Source organism: Lampetra fluviatilis, chromosome 30, assembly GCF_964198595.1.
Source record: "Lampetra fluviatilis chromosome 30, kcLamFluv1.1, whole genome shotgun sequence".
NCBI classification, from domain to species: Eukaryota; Metazoa; Chordata; class Hyperoartia; order Petromyzontiformes; family Petromyzontidae; genus Lampetra; species Lampetra fluviatilis.
Window position 1 is genome coordinate 397,964 of NC_136304.1, and position 21,528 is coordinate 419,491.

At 51.8% G+C, this 21,528-nt stretch overlaps 1 protein-coding gene across 1 annotated transcript; it reads left to right on the forward strand.

Annotated features, from left to right (window-relative positions):
• The first annotated feature begins 1,340 nt into the window (after window positions 1-1,340).
• On the forward strand, window positions 1,341-21,474 carry LOC144943340 (uncharacterized). The gene is made up of 17 exons (XM_078870714.1): window positions 1,341-1,412; window positions 2,870-2,944; window positions 3,112-3,222; window positions 4,348-4,425; window positions 4,853-4,957; window positions 8,768-8,893; window positions 9,683-9,805; window positions 10,532-10,622; window positions 10,933-11,071; window positions 11,788-11,889; window positions 13,881-13,941; window positions 15,815-15,850; window positions 16,977-17,041; window positions 18,103-18,206; window positions 18,715-18,834; window positions 19,042-19,485; window positions 20,363-21,474. Exons 1-17 carry the CDS (start codon window positions 1,341-1,343, stop codon window positions 20,428-20,430), a joined length of 1,920 nt encoding a protein of 639 aa, XP_078726840.1. The 3' UTR covers window positions 20,431-21,474.
• The last annotated feature ends 54 nt before the right edge of the window (window positions 21,475-21,528 follow it).

Consider the following 21,528-nt stretch of genomic DNA (forward strand, 5'->3'; position numbering starts at 1 on the left):
TTGATCGTTCCACCACAATTGTCTTCGAGGAATGTCAAAGGCAGGAGGTGTGATGTTTGGGTTACAAATGACGTTTGCGATGTATTTGTGTCTCCAGATAAAGAATAGAAGATGTCTATGTGAGTACAATATTTTAAATTGCCACATTATAATAAATACTGCTTGTATATTATAATTAACCTACATACAGTAGAAATATTCAAATTCACAACGTAGACTGTTTGTCAACAGGTTAGAGCCCAGATACACCAAAAGTCGTTTAACGGAGACCTAAACACAGCAAAATAAATCTCATGAACCTCAAGTTAAATTACATGTTAAAATAATTCCGTTTTAAAATGTTTAATGCACGTGGCAGTCTGTAACCCAGCACTGTGGAGGCAGCAGCGAGGGTTGGTGGATCACAGAAACGCTGTGAGCCTCCCGGTCCGTGAGCATCGAGGAGGGAGCATACTCTGGCTCGCCAGGAGGAGGTGGTGCAGCAGAGTGTGGACTAACCTCCATCTGCCCCTTCTGTGTGGGATAGAGCGTTGCCCCCCCCCCCACCACACACGTGTGTTTTCTCCGGATGCTCAGGTTCCCTCCAAAATATCTAAATATAATTATGTGCCTGTAAACATCTTAATATATAGAGGACTGCAGAACGTAGGCAATTGGTGGTAGTGTCGGTGTACCACCTGGCTGCTGCCTTCCAGCCTCTATGTTGTTACTCAGTGAGTGTGAATGCACTCTGCATGAATCACAATGCGATATAAAACTAAACATTATTAAATGTTAAGCGTCACATTCCAATAAAGATATGTTCCTTTATTTGAACTAGTTGAGTGTTCACTAACACAGTATTGTAATGATGGAAGATAGATGCCACAGACTGCACTGGGTACAAATAATATTCGCAATTGCACGAGGGCCGCATCGTGGCAATGCATGAAGCAGACAAATAATTACAACCCGTAAAAAATACAGACGCGCATATTTTTCACGAAAGCATCCTTCTTCAGAATAAATGAAATGGTTGGATTTAACGCGTCACAAAATGAATGAGCAGGGTATTCGCCTCCTTCACATATCTGTCCTTCCATGTACAAAAAATATATCATGTTTTACACATTCCATCAGCAATACGACGGCCTTCTCGGAGGGCATCATTTCAGCACCATTGATTGCTCCACTCTCTATCTCTGGACTGGTGTCAACATTCAGTGTCTCATGAGCAGAGTGAGGTTTTCTGGAACCACTGCTGGTGAACTGACAGATGTTAATAGGCAAGGGCCAGCTCTGTCAAGAGACAATTAACTTGTGATTGTCCTGTCTGTGTGGGAGCGAGGGAAGCAAAACTGATGTGCCAGGTAGCTGCTCTTCTCCAGGAAAAATCAGCACTCGCCCTGGAAATCAGCGACTGCACTCAGAAGGTCGGTGCTTGCATTAGAGATCAAACGCAGACACATTTGCCCATCAGCCTGGGTCTATTATCATCTGTGCAGTGTACCCAGGGCCGAGTTTGGGGATGAACGATTTGGCGATTTTTTTTGACAGATATTGTGATTTGCGATTACATTTGTTAAAGTCAAGCTTCAGTTCAATATTCACTGCGTAATAGATTTAAAACGTGATGGAGCATTACCACATGATAGCATCAAAATATGAACTGCTCTATATATTCTAATGCAAGGATAAGAACTTAAAATATATGAATTGCTTCCGACATGTATTTATTAAAATGCTTTAATTGAAATAGAACAATCAAATTATAAGAATTGTTAAGTTAATTAAATAAAGTCATTTATAAAAAAATAAAGCAATTCCAATAAGTAATAGGACTTTTCAAATCGCTAAAAATCGCAGCCTTTGCGATTTGCTAATCGCATTGTTTCAAATAGCGATTTAGATTTGAAATCGATTAATCGTTCAGCCCTAGCCGGGTGAATCCATCGGCTAATGAGGCCTGAGGTGTGTGTTTCGTCGGCCCTCCTGGAGGCCCGACCTTCCATGTTGAAGTCACAGCTGGGAGACGAGAGTGCGGCCATCAGAACCCTTTGTCTTTGAATTACAATGACATCATTCATGACTCCTTCCACAGCAAAAGCTTGGAAAAAAACAAATGTTTGAAGAAATTAGTGTAGTGAGTGATATGTGTTTGATGAATTTACTTTGAGTTAATTTTACATAGGTAAATAAATAAATGTTTGCTGACTTCAATTTTTGCAACATGTAATACATACTTGGTCCCTTCCTTCATATTCGCCTTTAGGCCAAGCATAACCTTAATGCGGCCCTGAGTATACCGTAATAAAGTTCAATACAACGGCACTGGTACCCGATCTCGGTACAAATCCATTCTGGATACCCGAACACAGAGGTCCACTCCCGGACTGCCCGGGGTCAAAGGCAGACAGGTGGAGAGCCGAGTGTGCGTGGATATGCCGGTACCATTGGTGGCATCACGAGGCCACGAAACGACCCTTTCCAACGCATTTCTGTCGGCGGAGCATAAACGTAACGTCGGGAAACAGCCTTGGAAGATGACGCTATGGAATGAAAATACAGCACATGGTCCCATATCCAACATTACGTATCCACCCAGACAGATGAACTGCCCAGATCCAATGAAGCATTTGTGCATCGTATAACTGTAATTTCACATAAATATAAACGCAACACATTCATCAATGTGGCCTTAAAATAAATATATAATAGGTGACGTTTCGTGCAATGGCCCTTCTTCATGGCACGTTGCCCAGAGAGAAAGAATGGATGTGTAATTGATGAGTATGTTGAGCTTTTTGTTATCTGCACATTGTGCACCACTGCCAATGCAGTATCACTGCGTCATTTGCTCAAAATGTTGTGCGCTCATTCTGTTGAATAGTTGGCAGCAAAGCAAGACGCCGAGGAGGAGCCGCTTCGTCAGGCGGGCTCGTCGGGACGTGTGGCGGAGCTGCGGGTAAGCAGCACCCAGAGCTGTCGCCTGCGTTGCTCTGCGGCCTTCGCAGCAGGGAGAGGCGAGAATTTTTGCGCCCTTCGTTTTGACAAAATGATGTTGCCGATTAGAAAAACAAAACAAAAGCCGCTTGCATGTTGGCCACACCGCCCTCGCCCCATGACGAACAGGAGTCGAATGCTGAGCTGCGGCGCCTCGTGGCTGAGCTGCGGAGCGCCGCGAGCCAAGTAACCGCGGCGCTGAGTGACGTCCGCAGCGAGCACCGGGGGCGCCTAGACCAGGTGAGCCGTGACCACGTGAGCCGTGACCACGTGAGCCGTGACAGGGTGAGCCGTGACCACGTGAGCCGTGACCACGTGAGCCGTGACAGGGTGAGTCGTGACAGGGTGAGCCGTGACCACGTGAGCCGTGACCACGTGAGCCGTGACCACGTGAGCCGTGATAGGGTGAGCCATGACAGGGTGAGTCGTGACAGGGTGAGCCGTGACAGGGTGAGCCGTGACAGGGTGAGCCGTGACGGGGTGAGTCGTGACCACGTGAGCCGTGACCAGGTGAGCCGTGACAGGGTGAGTCGTGACAGGGTGAGCCGTGACAGGGTGAGCCGTGACAGGGTGAGCCGTGACCACGTGAGCCGTGACAGGGTGAGTCGTGACAGGGTGAGTTGTGACAGGGTGAGCCGTGACCAGGTGAGCCGTGACCAGGTGAGCCGTGACCAGGTGAGCCGTGATAGGGTGAGTCGTGACAGGGTGAGTCGTGACAGGGTGAGCCGTGACCAGGTGAGCCGTGACCACGTGAGTCGTGACCAGGTGAGCCGTGATAGGGTGAGTCGTGACAGGGTGAGTCGTGACGGGGTGAGTCGTGACGGGGTGAGTCGTGACCGGGTGAGCTGTGACGGGGTGAGTCGTGACGGGGTGAGGCGTGACAAGGTGAGTCGTGACAGGTCCTGTCGCCACCGTCGATGCTGTCTCACGGATCGCTCCATTCACCCTTTGGCTCCACTCAGTCGAGGATCAAGAGTTCTGCTTCGATGCCTTTGTGAGCTTTCTACAGATTCAGAATCTTTATTTATACCGGAGGAATCCGAGGAGCTGTGAGGCTCTTTTCCCAGCAGGTATCCAGTAGCTGTTTTTCACAGATTCTCTGATTTCCTCCCACATGCACAGTAAACAAACACACACGGCATTGGACAAATATCACAATGTCAGACCCTTCTCGAAAGAGATTCTTAATTTGCAATAAGGGTATTATTATTGTTTAATATGTGTGTATTAAAATATTGTCAGTCGGTTCCTAGGTTTGTATTGTCATCTTATATAACAGCATTGAGTAATGGTATGACGAAGCTGGGTTAGACCCCGCGATAGGCTTTTAAACTGTGGCTCTTTCTCTCGTTACTCAACTGGCAGGCGTCACCAACGAGGGACGAGGAGGACGAGGAGGAGGAGGGGGGAGAGAATGAGGATCTGGGATCTAAGCTCGTTGAGGTGTGATTATTGTCATCTGTTCAGGAAAGAGCACTGTGTTTATTGCATTGTCAGTATCATAGCCAGCTTTTACTTGCCCGCAATGTATCCCCGCAGCCTGTAACAAGCGCAATGCACGGGGGTCGTCCGTCCAAGCACGATCCCCCAACTTACTTCCCCCAGCCACCAGTGATGTCCACTCCCTGCCCCATATTCCTTTCCTGGCTGGAGACCTCCTTCCTTTCCCTCTGCCGATGACCGACTGCACCTCGCTACAAACTAAATACGGCCACTGAGACGCGGTCGCATCTCTAGACGCCGCTGTACAAGTCCACATGGTTTAGCATAGTTCATGAAAGCTGGCGATGCAGACGGGTGGATTTCTCGGGGTTTCTGTTGCGAGCGCGACGACGGTTGTTGTGTGCTGGTGGTGGTGGTGGCCACGCAGGCAGAACATCTCCTGGCTGCCTCCCAGAGCAGAGTGGACGTCCTTGCTGCCACCCTGCAGACCTCGACCCAGAGCAGAGACAGCCTTGTGGGTGGCACCGAGCAGGTACTTGGAGTGTGTGTGTGTGCGTGTGTGCGTGCGTGTGTGTGCGTGAGCGTGTGTGTGTGTGCATGTGTGTGTGCGTGTGTGCGTGTGTGTGTGTGGTGTGTGTGCGTGGGGAGCGGTAGTGCAGCAGTTAACGTGCTGCGCTACGAACTCGGCGATCCCAGTTTGATTTCCGCTCACCGCCAACACAAGTGACGATTAACTTAACCGGTTCTGGGCCTCCCCTAGGTCGACCCAGCCTCAAATTAGTATCTGGTGCGATGTGTAAACATTGCCACTAGGGAGACAAAGGTGGCCGGGCATGGTGCTGGCCACCTACCCCCTCGTGTGCCGTGCTGGCCTTCATAGGTGCTCGCTAACAGCACTTGCCCCAACAGCCTGGTAAGGATGGTGTTTTGGCTGTGAGTGGGAATCGAACTCAGGTATCCGGGATGGTAGCGCAGCACGCTAACTGCTTTACTACCGCTCCCCACAACATACATATACAATCGTACATACATATTCAATAGTACATACATAGTACATACATATACAGTACATACATACGATCTACGTGTGTACAGGAGGCCCTGGTCCGTGCGGTGAGTGCTGTGGGTGAGTGTCGTGGGTGAGTGCCGTTGAGTGCCGTGGGTGAGAGTCGTGGGTGAGTGCCGTGGGTGAGAGTCGTGGGTGAGTGCCGTGGGTGAGTGTCGTGGGTGAGTGCCGTGAGAGTCGTGGGTGAGTGCCGTGAGAGTCGTGGGTGAGAGTCGTGGGTGAGTGCTGTGAGAGTCGTGGGTGAGTGTCGTGGGTGAGAGTCGTGAGTGAGAGTCGTGGGTGAGTGCCGTGGGTGAGAGTCGTGGGTGAGTGTCGTGGGTGAGTGCCGTGAGAGTCGTGGGTGAGTGCCGTGGGTGAGTGCCGTGGGTGAGAGTCGTGGGTGAGTGCTGTGGGTGAGAGTCGTGGGTGAAAGTCGTGGGTGAGTGCTGTGAGAGTCGTGGGTGAGTGTCGTGGGTGAGAGTCGTGGGTGAGAGTTGTGGGTGAGTGTCGTGGGTGAGTGCCGTGGGTGAGAGTTGTGGGTGAGAGTCGTGGGTGAGTGCTGTGAGAGTCGTGGGTGAGTGTCGTGGGTGAGAGTCGTGGGTGAGAGTCGTGGGTGAGTGCCGTGGGTGAGAGTCGTGGGTGAGAGTCGTGGGTGAGTGCCATGAGTGTCGTGGGTGATAGTCGTGGGTGAGAGCCGTGGGTGAGTGCCGTGGGTGAGTGCCGTGGGTGAGTGCCGTGGGTGAGTGTCGTGGGTGAGTGCGGTGAGTGCCGTGGGTGAGTGTCGTGGGTGAGTGCGGTGAGTGCCGTGGGTGAGAGTCGTGGGTGAGTGCGGTGAGTGCCGTGGGTGAGAGTCGTGGGTGAGTGTCGTGGGTGAGTGTCGTGGGTGGGTGCCGTGGGTGAGTGTCGTGGGTGAGTGCGGTGAGTGCCGTGGGTGAGAGTCGTGGGTGAGTGCGGTGAGTGCCGTGGGTGAGAGTCGTGGGTGAGTGTCGTGGGTGAGTGTCGTGGGTGAGTGCCGTGGGTGAGTGTCGTGGGTGAGTGTCGTGGGTGAGTGCGGTGAGTGCCGTGGGTGAGAGTCGTGGGTGAGTGTGGTGAGTGCCGTGGGTGAGAGTCGTGGGTGAGTGTCGTGGGTGAGTGTCGTGGGTGAGTGTCGTGGGTGAGTGTCGTGGGTGAGTGCCGTGGGTGAGTGCCGTGGGTGAGTGTCGTGGGTGAGTGCCGTGGGTGAGTGTCGTGGGTGAGTGTCGTGGGTGAGTGCGGTGAGTGCCGTGGGTAAGAGTCGTGGGTGAGTGCGGTGAGTGCCGTGGGTGAGAGTCGTGGGTGAGTGTCGTGGGTGAGTGTCGTGGGTGAGTGTCGTGGGTGAGTGCCGTGGGTGAGTGCCGTGGGTGAGTGTCGTGGGTGAGTGCCGTGGGTGAGTGTCGTGGGTGAGTGTCGTGGGTGAGTGCCGTGGGTGAGTGTCGTGGGTGAGTGTCGTGGGTGAGTGCCGTGGGTGAGTGTCGTGGGTGAGTGCCGTGGGTGAGTGTCGTGGGTGAGTGTCGTGGGTGAGTGCCGTGGGTGAGAGTCGTGGGTGAGTGCTGTGGGTGAGTGTCCTGGGTGAGTGTCGTGGGTGAGTGTCGTGGGTGAGAGTCGTGGGTGAGTGTCATGGGTGAGAGTCGTGGGTGAGTGTCGTGGGTGAGTGTCGTGGGTGAGTGTCGTGGGTGAGAGTCGTGGGTGAGAGTCGTGGGTGAGTGTCGTGGGTGAGAGTCGTGGGTGAGAGTCGTGGGTGAGTGCCGTGGGTGAGTGTCGTGGGTGAGAGTCGTGGGTGAGTGCCGTGGGTGAGAGTCGTGGGTGAGTGCCGTGGGTGAGAGTCGTGGGTGAGTGCCGTGGGTGAGTGCCGTGGGTGAGTGTCGTGGGTGAGTGCCGTGGGTGAGAGTCGTGGGTGAGTGCCGTGGGTGAGTGTCGTGGGTGAGTGTCGTGGGTGAGTGTCGTGGGTGAGTGCCGTGGGTGAGTGCCGTGGGTGAGTGCCGTGGGTGAGAGTCGTGGGTGAGTGCCGTGGGTGATTGTCGTGGGTGAGTGTCGTGGGTGAGTGTCGTGGGTGAGAGTCGTGGGTGAGAGTCGTGGGTGAGTGTCGTGGGTGAGTGTCGTGGGTGAGAGTCGTGGGTGAGTGCCGTGGGTGAGTGTCGTGGGTGAGTGTCGTGGGTGAGTGTCGTGGGTGAGAGTCGTGGGTGAGAGTCGTGGGTGAGTGCCGTGGGTGAGTGTCGTGGGTGAGAGTCGTGGGTGAGAGTCGTGGGTGAGTGCCGTGGGTGAGTGTCGTGGGTGAGAGTCGTGGGTGAGAGTCGTGGGTGAGTGTCGTGGGTGAGTGCGTGGGGGAGTGTCGTGGGTGAGAGTCGTGGGTGAGAGTCGTGGGTGAGTGTCGTGGGTGAGTGTCGTGGGTGAGAGTCGTGGGTGAGTGCCGTGGGTGAGTGTCGTGGGTGAGTGTCGTGGGTGAGTGTCGTGGGTGAGAGTCGTGGGTGAGAGTCGTGGGTGAGTGCCGTGGGTGAGTGTCGTGGGTGAGAGTCGTGGGTCAGTGCCGTGGGTGAGTGTCGTGGGTGAGAGTCGTGGGTGAGTGTCGTGGGTGAGAGTCGTGGGTGAGAGTCGTGGGTGAGTGCCGTGGGTGAGTGTCGTGGGTGAGAGTCGTGGGTGAGAGTCGTGGGTGAGTGTCGTGGGTGAGTGCGTGGGTGAGTGTCGTGGGTGAGAGTCGTGGGTGAGAGTCGTGGGTGAGTGTCGTGGGTGAGTGTCGTGGGTGAGAGTCGTGGGTGAGTGCCGTGGGTGAGTGTCGTGGGTGAGTGTCGTGGGTGAGTGTCGTGGGTGAGAGTCGTGGGTGAGAGTCGTGGGTGAGTGCCGTGGGTGAGTGTCGTGGGTGAGAGTCGTGGGTCAGTGCCGTGGGTGAGTGTCGTGGGTGAGAGTCGTGGGTGATTGTCGTGGGTGAGTGCCGTGGGTAAGAGTCGTGGGTGAGTGCCGTGGGTGAGTGTCGTGGGTGAGAGTCGTGGGTCAGTGCCGTGGGTGAGTGTCGTGGGTGAGAGTCGTGGGTGAGTGTCGTGGGTGAGTGCCGTGGGTAAGAGTCGTGGGTGAGTGCCGTGGGTGAGTGTCGTGGGTGAGAGTCGTGGGTGAGAGTCGTGGGTGAGTGCCGTGGGTGAGTGTCGTGGGTGAGAGTCGTGGGTGAGTGCCGTTGAGTGTTGTGGGTGAGTGCCGTGGGTGAGAGTCGTGGGTGAGAGTCGTGGGTGAGTGCCGTGGGTGAGAGTCGTGCGTGAGAGTCGTGGGTGAGTGCCGTGGGCTCTCTCGCAGCTGGAGGTGGAGGAGCTGCGACGTTGCAGGGAGGAGGTGGCCGCTCTGCGGCGAGGCCTGGAGGAGGCGAGGTCCACGCAGGGCGCCCTGGACACCACCCTGGCCGCCAGGTGCTCCGAGCACCAGGTCCGTACGCGCACCCATCATCATCAATATTTTTATTTCACCAGGTAAAGCGACTCGCCACACAAGATAGCTCAATGATGTGGCTTATCACGTGCGAATGTTACAGTAGTTGATTCTAAACGTGGAGGGAAAAAACCAGAGGACCTGGAGAAAAATCCACGCGACCACTGGTAGAGAGACACGCAAACTCCAGATATACAGCAGCAGGCGTCAAGGTCGGGATCGAACTCACGCCCTCTTGCTTACCAGGCGAGGGAGTTAACATCTCCTAGTCACCGTGCCGCCCCAATAATGCTGCTCCGCACCACCTGATCCCGCACTTGTTAAAGCAACGCAACCCCACTAATAATCGCGGTACCTATTCCAATATAAACTTGGGATGTCGCTGCCATTGTGTCATGGTTAGCATGCCGAACTTGCAACTTGGAGGTTGCCCGTTTCTTAGACCCGGCCCTCTCCCCGAGGACTCCATACGCCGAGCGGTATACCTGGCTGGGTACCACAGTTGGTGAATAAACAGCAGGCCGAGTGGGGTAGAGTGTGGGTATGCCTAGCTCCTCCAAGACGCCTGGCCACTGTAGAAGAGTAGGCCGAATACACTCGAGTGGTGGCTCTTCCCCCAACAGTGGCGTGAGCAAGCACTTGCAGGACTGCACCTTTTCCCCTATTATGCAATACAATTGGGGGGGGGGAGCATAGCATTTAAACATAGCGTCTGCTGAGATGGGGCACAGCTGGTGATAACACGAGGAGATAAAATGGATCACGTGGTGGTGGTGGTCTGTGCAGATGATGTCGGAGGGACTGCAACAGCTGGAGTTGCTGGGTGGGAGCGCGCTGGGTGCCGACGGCCCGGGAGGCTCCTATCCGGTGTGGGGGTCAAGCGAGCACCACGCTACCAATGCTCTGCTGGTAACTGTGGCCACGGCGGTGCCAATGTAGGCAGCATGTCATCGTATGAGTCGAGTCAACGACAACCTATGGAGTCTTAGTGCGGTCTTAGTTTGTGGATTTCATGTAGGCATTCGCTTAACAAGCGGCAATGGGTCCCGGTTGCCATCCCCCATTATTGGCAGGTCATTCAAATCGTGACTCTCAGCTCACTCGTGTGAGTGAGACTCATCCTGGTCTCTTGAGTGCTCACCTGGCCCAATAAAAAAATACACTTGCAACTTGTGTGAACTGAGTCCTGCTTTACACATATTATAGGCACTTACAATGTTTGGTCTTCCTCAGTGCGCATCAGTTTCCAGTAAAGTTCATACATCACCTCAGTCTGCTTCTTCACTCAGACTTAGTTAATTTTGTGACAGTCAGTCACGTATCCGTTTGCTATTTCTATACTTTTGCGTCTGTATTCAACAACCTTCAATTAAAAAAATGTACTCGAGTTTCATCATAGAGAGAACATTTGTGAAATTAGAATCAGAATAATGTATTTATACTGGAGGAATCCGATGAGCTATAAAGCTCGTTTTCACAGATGTCCACCTCAGTGCCGGAGCTCATCGCCTGAAATCCCATCGCGGTCCACCTACACCCAGTTGGGAGTGGCTGAGCGAGCACTACCGTGTGAACAGGCGGCAGCAGGCATCAGGAGCTGCAGCTGAGCGGGCGAGGTGTTTCATTCTCGTGCAGATGAAGGCCACGATTGAGCGTGTGGAGGGCGAGACTCTGAGACTCGGGGAGCAGCTGCTGAGCGAGGAGAGAGCCACCCAGGAGCTACGAGGTGCCACCGCCACCACCACCGCACGTGCCCCCACGAAGGGCAAGGGTGGATAGCTCTTTTTTCACAGATGTCCAGTAGGGGCGGCTCAGAACATTACAACAACAAACAGTACACAAACACGATAGGAGTGCAAAGTACAGAAAAGGTAAGCAAATCACCTAAAACATTTCAACTAAACAATTTGTTTTAATCTTACCAGGTAAAGTCCACTGAGCTGTGAGCTTCTTTCTCAGAAGTGACCTGGCCGCAAACCACAGCGCGACGAAGTGGCTGATCACCAGCAGTGCTGCTGTGCTCGCTGTGCGTGCAGAGCGGGCGAGCTCCTTGAGGAGGGAGTGCGCGGCGGTGCGGCAGGACGAGGAGCAGGGCCGGAGAGGGGCGGAGGCGCTGCGCGTGCGCCTCCAGCTGCTCACCGACATGCACCGCGGCACGGACGCGTCGCTCAAGAGGTTCGCTCGCCTGCCACCCACCCGGCCGCCCACTCACCCGCCTGCCCGCCAACTCACCCGCCTGCCCGCCCTCTCACCCATCTACTCACCCGCCCGCTCACCCACCCACTTGCCCACTCTATGGCTCACCCGCCCGCGCATTCTACACAGCAGACATTCGTCTGACGCTAGCCGCTCACCAATTCGTGTGCGGCAAGGGCTGCCTTCTAGCGCAGCGTAGGTGGCATGCAACAGTACTTCCAAGTCTAAAAAGTGGCACACCACTCATTGTTATATCTAGATCAAGAGGCATAGGTCGTACACAGTTTGAAGTTAAATACCAGAGATACCGCAATGGAAACTTCTCAAGTCAACGTGGTGGCCGATGACTCATCGAGCAGACAGATCGGATAGGCCGTGTGTAGTTCCATTGGCCTGCCCCTTCCATCATTGGCCATTCCCCATGGGTCCAACCCTTCCAGAGAGCTCTCCACCACCTGGGTCATGGTTTTGTTTACATCTGTTAAAGGTCATCCACAGCTCATCTTCATTACCGCAGGCCCCCAATTTATTCTTATCAAAACGAGTTACACACTGACCTTGTACAATGGAAATGACTCAAGTAAACACTGTGACAGACTGGTAGACCGACAGCCCATTGAAGTTGTTGATACATAGACGTGTACAATATTTCTCCAGCTCCGATCAACAGTCACTGTGTTTCCCACGCTTTACAGGGAGTTGTCTGAAAAGGAGAACTCTGGGCAGACGAAGGCTTCTGCGTGTTCAGAGGCTGAACAGAAAGCATTGCAAGCGACGGAGGAAGCCACACAATACAAGTACGACTAAAGCAACGGTGGCCAACCGGCGTCTCCCGAGCCGCATGGGGCTCTTTAATCCACCACACGCGGCTCTTTCGAAGAGGCATAATGTAGAACATACTCCTATCGCAGTCGCAAAGAATAATTAATTAAAGTTGTATGGTATAATTTATTATAGAAACACTTCCAAAACTCGTGGGTACTTTTTCGCTCTTGGTCTGTTCAAGGTTGGCCACCCCTGGGCTCAAGGGACCAACAACTATTCGAGATTTGTCTTCATTTAACCCTCTGGTTGAAGATAAATAAATATGTAATTCATTCATTAAGGAAAGCCACACTGAGTCTCAATGCTTCTTTTCAGGAGGATCTTGCATTTCAAAGTTTGCTATGAAATTTTTTAAAGGGGTGTTTTGCATCTGATTAAAAAGTTGAGCGCCTTGGAGAAAGGCCACACGTGCATGGGGATAATTCTTAAAAGATCTGCACAGACGGGTTCATGAACCCATTTGTTGGACAACTTTCTGTCCAGCGTTCCACTAACCCTGAAGCTCCAAAGCACTGGACTGCATGCATTCACCCCCACGCCTGCCTTGGCTCGGTTTTCAGTCAATGTCTACGATTCCCTGCTGTAAGCGGCAGCCTCAAGTGCCACACCTATCAGCTGAGTTTGTGGGATAATGTAGTCGTGGATTTGGAGCAAGTGTAGTGACAAGGCTGTGTGACTATAAACGTACAACTTAGAGGTGGGGGGGGGGGGGTTAGTGGGTCATGCAGGGATGGGAGGAGCCATGTGTGAGATACCCTCCTGCAGTGCAACCGATTGCATGTAGAAAACAGTGCAGTAACCAGTTTGTCAGTGCGAGGTTTGAGTGTTCTCATCGTTGGGCGGTGACGTGGCCTAGCGGTCGCGCGCTCGCCGCTGGTTGCAGAGGTTCACAATTCTCATCCAACGGTCCCGCTGATTAACGCTGTGGGTTTAACCCTTTCCCGCTGCGATGATGTATGTGCACGTCATCGGGTTTTTTTCCGATCCCGTTGCGATGACGTACGGAACAGAATGCGGGAGGGGGTGTGGTACAGTTTTCCGCCAGCTATCATGGAGTGCGGTCGTATCACTACAGTTCACTGCGGTGAGTACAATGTCTTTAAAAACAACGGTGCTACGCCTATCTAAATCAAATGTATACTGAACCACTTGTGCATTGCGAGATTCTGCAGTCAGTGGGAGGCCCCTGCAACTTGTAGATGTTTCGGAACAGGAAAGGGTTAATAACCATGTGACCATGATAGCGTTGTGCAGTACAACCACGTGGAGACGAGGAATACTGTAACGGCTGCCGTTATTAAAACACTTTCTCACTCGGCATCCTCTACTCACACCAGTGGAGGTGCACTCCATCTCCATCCTTCACACGGACACTGACTCACTAATTGGACCCTACCCCTCGGCTATCCCCTTGGCTCTCTCACTCGTCTGCCCGGGGCGGGGGATCAGCCAACACCGCCCCGCGACGAGCAGAGAAGAGACCCCACTCCAGCCGCTCATTCGCCTGGCCCCAGACGACGACCACGCCCCCGTCACGTGGTCCCCTTAAGAACCCCCTGGGCGGCTCCTCTCCCCAGCTCGGCCTCGCCTACATTCCCGAAAGCTCTTTATGTGACGTCATCCTTGGCCCCGCGTGACTCTCAACCCGCTCGCACCTCCTTCCGCTCGCCCCCTCATTGGTTACTCACAATGCTCCTCTACACGAGTAGTAGTAACAATGATACTACACACAAGTGGGCAGAGAAGATCCTGTTGATGCCTTACTAAAAGCAGGCCGGTGTGTATGGGCGCCATGGTTGCGCCACGCGCCGTTTGGCACAATGTCCAACGTTGTTCTTCCGCATGCTGGACTCGCTAGCTGGATCTTGTTTCCCTGGAGTTGCCATGAACCGTGCGTGTTGCCATGAACCGTGTGTGTTGCCATGTGTGCGTGTTGCCATGTGTGCGTGTTGCCATCCACCAGGCAGCGCGTGAGTGACCTCAAAAGGGAGCTCAGGCAGATGGAAGACTCCTTCAGGGACCAAGTGAGCGACCCCCAGCAGCCTGCACGCAGCGGCGCTTCCCAAACGACTCCAAAATCATCGCCGCTGTCCTTCCTTAGACGAACGGGGACTGCCCAGCAGTGGATCCAGGGGGGAGGGTGGGGGGTGATCGCCAGCCCTACCAGAGAAAATACATTGAATGGTTTTATGTACATATTGTTGTAGGGGATTTTCTTCTGCATATGGCTGATGTCGGTGTATGGCAAGGACTGTAATTTTACGTTGAGGTGGTTGCGCCGGTTAATTGCGTCAGGAGTCGCGGAGCGTATCGCTGCGATGATGCCTCCTTTGTGTTTATGAATGGGACGTTGAGTCGTCACATTTTCCCCGGTTCTGTTCTGGGTCACCACCGTCCCCGGGCACTGCCGGAGAGTTTCACATTTTTATTTGTGCGTCCGGTATCCGCATCCGCTGCCATAGTTTGTGTCGATGCGGTTGAGGGTTGTGCCCATACGCTCAGGGGCCCGATTTAAACAGTCTGACATGGGAAGTTGCAAAATCCACGTCTTGGAATGCTTCACCCTCCAGCTATTGATGGAACATCTATGAATCTGTATATTGTATGTATGTTGGACTTCTTTCACACCGTACATAGCCAACCGGTCGACTCAGACGTGTGGTTGTGAGGTCAGCGTTTGTTTTGTGAAATATACGGGTCTCTGTGTGAGTCTACGTGTTTCTGTGCGAGCATATGGGTCTCTGTGTGACTCTACGGGTCTCTGTGTGAGTCTTGGGGTCGCTGTGTGAGTCTACGGGTCTCTGTGTGAGTCTACGGGTCTCTGTGTGAGTCTACGGGTACTCTGTGTGAGTCTATGGGTCTATGTGCGAGTCTACGGGTCTCTGTGCGAGTTTACGCGTCTCTGTGTGAGTCTTGGGGTCTCTGTGTGAGTCTATGAGTCTCTGTGTGTGTCTATGAGTCTCTGTGCGAGTCTACTGGTCTCTGTGTGAGTCTTGGGGTCTCTGTGTGAGTCTACGGGTCTCTGTGCGAGTCTACGGGTCTCTGTGTGAGTCTATGGGTCTCTGTGCGAGTCTTTGGGTCTCTGTGTGAGTCTACGGGTCTCTGTGTGAGTCTACGAGTATTATTTCTGGGACGGTGCCTTTGCCCAGCAGTGGGAAGTTGCAGGCTGACGACAATGTCCCTGAGCAGGAACAGTCGCCACTGCAGCCAAATTTGTCTGGTCACATTTTGTCATGGTAGTATGCTCTGAATGGGCAATTTGTGTGAGATGCTGGAGTTCATGTCCTCATGAGTTATTTTACGATTTCAATTTGTTTGATTATTTTGCCTCTTGGAGTGAGTCGCCTTGTGTCGTTAAATGGCACTCGTCAGCCTTTGGCGAGTGATGCGTGTGTATATTTGGTATGGCTGAAGTAGCCGAAGCAGTCCACTGGGGCAGTGCACACAATCACCAATTCCACACCCAAAGTTGCGTGATCATTTTTGGACATAATTATTACCAAAGCACATCATTAATCCATAACATCAATAGCTATCACAAATCATCGTTCGTCAGAGTACACCGTTATGTGGTGAAATTTTCGCTCAAATCTTAAATTTGTTTATTCACAAAGTAAAATGGAAAAATCATGAATTTGCCCAAAAGTAACTTGAATTGCCGATGCCTTCACTGTAAAAATAATAATGCATCTCTAAGGTGTCTCACCTGGTTAATTGAATTATCAAAACCTGCTAATTACGAAGAATGTTCTCTGAGAAATATGACATTTATAGGTGAGCAGACAGCAGCCTTAACATCCTCTTCTGGAGGCACGACGATGTTCCTGTAGCGCAGTGGACACTGCTGTGATGAGTGCGCACGCTTAGGTCATGTTCATCATTGGGCTCTCATTGCAGATTTCTACGCAAGAGAAGGACATTCACGAGCAGTGGGTAAGAAAACAGCTGCACCTGGGATATGTATGCAACAAAGTAATACAACTCGGCCATATTAACATTTCTCAACATTTTTCTAATATAAACAAAAAACTCAATACATTCGTTGATAACACTGTAGCCTTAAAGGAAACAATATATACAATACTATGCATAAAATACATAAAATAAAATACACATTTTTTCAGGTTTGTGCTATGTAGAAGGGCAATTGCCTAAAACGTTTGCTTCGTATATAATTTTCCACTTCAGGCCACAGTGTTGTTGACAAATGTGTTGACTTCTGTGTTATTTGTGCTGGTGTGCCGCTGCCAATGCAGCAGCATCAGCATCACATAATCTGCTTAACAAAATACAGATTGCTTTCCTTTAACCAAGTGACAGTTCATTGATATGCTTTCTCTATTTGCGATGGACACATGGGAACCATTGCCATGTCAATTCAAGAGGTCGTCACGGCCATTGCCATTGATATACTGACACTTCACCATCGCTTCCTTCGGATAGATCTCATGGATGGTGTGAGCTCCACACCTGACCTTCAATGTCTGCCGTGAGAGTAACCCTCCATCTGGCTTTTAGCTTTTCCACTTGGTTACGCCTCGGGGTGTCCGCTCCGTTGCCGTCATAAGCCACCGTCATCCACCATGCGGGCATGCATGCATATCCCACTCATCGCAACCTCTTTCTCCTGATTACAGATACAACACATTCCTGCCAAGTACTATTCTGAACTTCCGAGTTGTTTACCTCGGCATTGCAATACATTCCTAACAACCGGCCCACGTGCTGCCCGGACCAGTGGCTCTGACACTGCATGTCAGAGCCACTGAGTCGCAGCCATCACTCGAAATGACCCGCCTTGTCAGTTGCCACAAGTGACTGCAATAGACTTGTGGTTAATGTTTTCGTTGCTTGCTTAGCACCCTATAGGAATTGTCATCATTATTATGTATGCACCTGGATTCGAAGGCCAGACGCTTCTTTTCCAGTTGTTTTGTTAAAGACGATCTATCTCTGGACAGTAATGCAAACAATTATTTAAGTTTCGAATGCGCGTATTCTTTTCACATTGCTATGTAGGTAGAGCAAACTCATTCGGCAATGTGTGTGTACCCCGTAGTTTGCTGCTTGCAAGGCCAAGAGGGAGCTCGTGGAGGTCAGGAAAGAAATGAGCGTGCTCCAGAGGTAACTTGACCTCGAGTCCAATTCCCAGTGTCTCTGAAGTGGGGCCCGATGGCGATGCGATGAGTGTGGTCAATGTGGCGGGTGTGTTTGTGCACTCCGGTGGACGGAGCTCCACTGTTCATGTTCTGCTCTGGAACTTTTGGCTACACGAGGAAGCACATGGGCCTGATGCTGATGATAACCGAGAAGATGTTTTAAGCCGAACGCGTTAGAAATGTTTTAAACTAATTTTCAAGTCAGGAGCAAACACAAGTTTGGCTGTCCCGAGATCACACTGCGTTGGTGACAACGTTATTGTCATTATATTTTAATATTGGCCATTCCCTTTCATCGCTGTTACCCCCTCTGTGTATGATGCCGCTTTCCAGTTTAATGCACTACGGTAGACACTAGCAGGATTTTCAAAAACCTTTGGTTGGGTCACACATGAATACATATCCAAGTCACATCTCTCACGACAAGATGCTCCTGTCGAGTCAGAGGTGACTGAGTGCGGTGATAAAATTCGAAGCGCAGCGATGTTACCAGGTCACAGTATCCCTGACAGACTCGCGGGGCTAAAATAGTCGCCGTGACGGACAATCACAATTCTGACAAATCGCCTCATTATGCTGGTTGTTGTAATCACCAGCGAAACGTCAGACTCAAATTGTAAATGTTGTGGGTTTAATCTTCAACACACTGGTGTGCTGAAGTATTAAAAATAATTGGCACGTTCTACTCACGCGACAAACATTGCACATGGGTGGTGGTGGGTTAACGGCACATATTTATGCGATCTCGCCCAAAAAACCTCGATTATCGATATTGGTCGTGAAAGCCTACGTGTGAAAATAATTTTAGTTTGTGCACTGCTGCAGAGTGGTTGGTCTCGTGTGAAATTAAATCGAGGGGCCGGTTTTAAATTCCCCATATCTGGCGAATACGTTTGTTGTCCTTCCCCCGCACCTCTGTTTAACCCGGTTGGCTATGTAAGGTGCCAAAGAAGTTGAACATATCTACAGGACACAGAGTGCGTACTCCGTCTCACGTCCAGATTCGCCCCGCGTGACCCGCCGCAGGTTGTCCGAGGTGAAAGGCAGCGCCCCCCAACTCGTGCACCCCACGCCAAGTCGCCCTCCCGCCGGCCCGCCGCTGGGCGCCTTCCCCCCCGAACCTACAAGCGGTAAAAGGGTCGCACTCAACGACAGCGGCCCATGCAGCGTGGCACGCGTGTGCTTTCGTACCACAGGGAGCACCCACTCCTAAAAATGATAAATATCCTTTATGATTTGTTTTATTCGGTTTGTTTACCCAGGAAAGCCTCGCTGAATCTGACGGCTCCTTTTTAAGAGGGTCCTGCCAAGAGTTTTGCAGTCGGGTGCGATAATGGTTGTGCATATTGAGCGATTAATTACAGCTCTCCGATGTGTTAGTCCTGCCGCTTACTCTTTGGCACATTGTCCGACGTTTCGCTCCACGTGCGTGGAGGTTCTCTTCAGGAACCGAAGCTTTGTCTGGGCCACCGACACAGACAGACCCAGTTAAAATGAAACCCTGTCTAAATGTAGCACATAGGCTTCGTATCTCCTATGTATCTCCTAAGTGCTGAGCTCCAGCGCTATCAGCGGAGGCTACTCCCACTGCTCTCCTTCAAGTCCTTGGATTTGTGCGAACCGCACGCTGCCCCCCAGGATTGGTGCCGGACAGAAGGAGGAGCCTTCCATCTCCTGGCCCCCTTCAACACAGGGGACCCCAGCACCACGGATCCAACAGCTCCCTGGCATCCAGCTGCAGTCTGGACGTCGATAATGGTGAGCACTAATCTGCAGTTGGCTCCTTCTATATCCAGCGAGTCCCCTATCAAGTATGAATTGCCTAGTTTGCAGTAAATGATGACAGCGAGTGCATTCGGAGGGTGATTTGGTTGCGTAAAACTGTGCGTGCGCGACACAAATGACCCAGCTCTAAATCCACATGCACTCGGAGTCACTCCTCTCCCTTCTCCATCGCGAGAGCAGACGGACGCCTGGCTGTGGCGCCACCACGACGGCCATCCTCCCACTGCGGAGCTCCGCTCTCGCCACCGCCCACCCTCGGAGGCTCCTTCACGGAGCCCTCGCCTTTCCGACCTCGCCGAGGAGGCCCTCTTTCCCCGCTCCTCGGAGCTCCGCGCTGGTGCCCCGCTGCACCGTGGGGACCGCTCTCGCCTCCAGGGGGCGACATGGGCCCGAGGCGCAACCTCTCCCCGCTGATGGACCCCCGCACGCTGCTGCTGCTGCCCAGCCCACCTCCTGCTGCTCCTCTTCCACCTCCGCACAGGGGCTTTGCGCAGCCTCCTAGAGCGTTTCCTCCAGCACGGAGCCCGGCTCCGCTGTACGGCCCAGCTCCGCTGTACGGCCCAGCCCCACCGTACGACCCACGCCACGTGCCTTGCATTCAGGGCCGGGCAAACCAAGCTGAAGGTACACATTTGTGTCATCGTGAATTCCCTTTGGTTTACCTGGGAAAGCCCCCGCTAAGTCTCAAGGTTATTTTTCGTGAAGGTCATTCATTAGGATGTTTGGCCCATCACAAATGAGTGTTTGGCCCATCACAAATGAGTGTTTGGCATGTTGGTTTGAAACCAGAGTGCCTGAAGAAAACCCACGCACTCAAAGTTCTGCACAGTTCGATACAAAACATTGCCAGACTACCATCTGCTGGCCACTCCGCAGCCCAGGCTACAACACTGGCATTCCCAGCCACATCTACCAATCAGGCTTCGTCCTGAAGAGCCCTGCGGTACATGACTATGTCAGGTGCATTCAGGGCGATTTGGTCATTTTAAGTTTCATGTATGACTTTGTATACGATATAAACTCATTAATGCGCATTATGAATTGAATAGTATCCAGGCGCTGTTTGTGCAACAATTGTATAATTTGTTTGAGAATATATGGTGATAAAACATATAACCTGGCATGTGCAAACAATATGCAACAATTGCCCATAGTACATACAATTATATGAATTGGTTTAGTGCATTTTGGCCTAGATGCTAAAATAAACTACCTCTTTGACGTCGGTTATAATTCGCTACACTATACGAAATAAATCGCTATTTTACATGGTTTAGTAAAACCCTTTGCATTAAGTCTACCCATCTTCCTTCACGTAAAGTTCCCATAAGTATGATGAAATATTTAGAACTGTAAAAAAACACAAAAATATTGAAAGACATGAATGTGTTCTGATAGTTACCACTGACCTTGCTTTTCGTCCAAACAAGAGCAGTATTGTTGTTTTAACAAATGAAATCTGCCCGGCTGCTCGTGGCGCTGTCTCCGTTGATCGTTGCAGGCGCGAGAAGCCGGGCGATGTCACCGCCTCCTCCGGGCCCTCGGAGAAAAGCGTCCACCCCAAAGTAAAACTTCCCAAGGCTGTAGTGGCTCTCATGGAGCCGTCACAGCAAGCTCACAGTGGTTTTCCTCTGCAGAGGGTGACCCAAGGGAAATGTGAAATGTCCCCGCGCTCTAACCAGTGCTGGATGGTGGTATTGAGCCACTGGTGAAGAAGACGCATTGCGACGGCGGGGGCCAGTTTATCCACAGCACAACAAACCGCCGACTTCTCACCAAGTGGCGCAGCCTCAGCGGGTGGTGGATAATGAATGGACCGAGGAGCGACGATGATCAATGTTGTCGACTCCGCTCTGGGTGCGAACTTGCAATCTAACCTTCGGAGGGCCTGCATCTTTACCAAGGGAGTTCCCCACTCTTCACGGCAAGGGTTTATACAAGCAAGACGATTAGACGTTCCCTCGTGAATGGAATACTCCCGTGCGCCAATTTCCTAAGAGCGGTTCCTTCACACAAGCCAGTGAATGTGCACTGCTGTTAAGGAGACTCTGCGTTTTCTCTCAACTCGCCAGGTTGGTCAGGGAAGTTTATAAGATGCGATGACATACCCCCCCCCCCACTTTATCCCACCACAAGCAAGTTGGCAATCAAATTCAAGCCATATGACATGGGTGGAAACTAAAAATGTGCCAAGGTTGTCCATCAGAGGTTTTAACTGACATGACAAGGCAATTAACTGGGGAAGCTTGGATTGGGGAGTAATTTACCAACATTTACACCACATTACATAATGAAACACTGCATTTAATAGATATGACAGTTAACTCTCTATAAACCAAAGATGATTCAGGTTGTCTAATTGTGCTCATTCGTCGTTGTGCTGTAGAGTTCTCCAAATTGTTCGCTGCTATTCATTCGTTGTGGGTTGGTGCCCATGTGACCACAGACATGTTGGAAAGTCAACCAATTACATTAAGTTTAAATAAAGCCAAGGCGTTCAACATCTTGACACCCATTCTACGTAGGCAGAACAAATGTTGTAGAACATAGTTGACTATTACACATGTTTTTGTTTTATTTGTGCCATCTCACTCCATTGACAGATAGTGACGATGAGGCTGTCAGACCTGTAAGGTCGCAGGTCGATTGTAAAACAGCTGTGAGTTG

What these genes read in the sequence shown, in the direction of transcription:
- LOC144943340 (XM_078870714.1), top strand. Translation starts at nt 1,341, where the DNA reads ATGTGCCAGGTAGCTGCTCTTCTCCAGGAAAAATCAGCACTCGCCCTG. An exon ending in TTGTGGGTGGCACCGAGCAG is followed by an intron (nt 4,958 to 8,767) that starts GTACTTGGAGTG and finishes GCTCTCTCGCAG; the next exon opens with CTGGAGGTGGAGGAGCTGCG. An exon ending in ACGCTACCAATGCTCTGCTG is followed by an intron (nt 9,806 to 10,531) that starts GTAACTGTGGCC and finishes ATTCTCGTGCAG; the next exon opens with ATGAAGGCCACGATTGAGCG.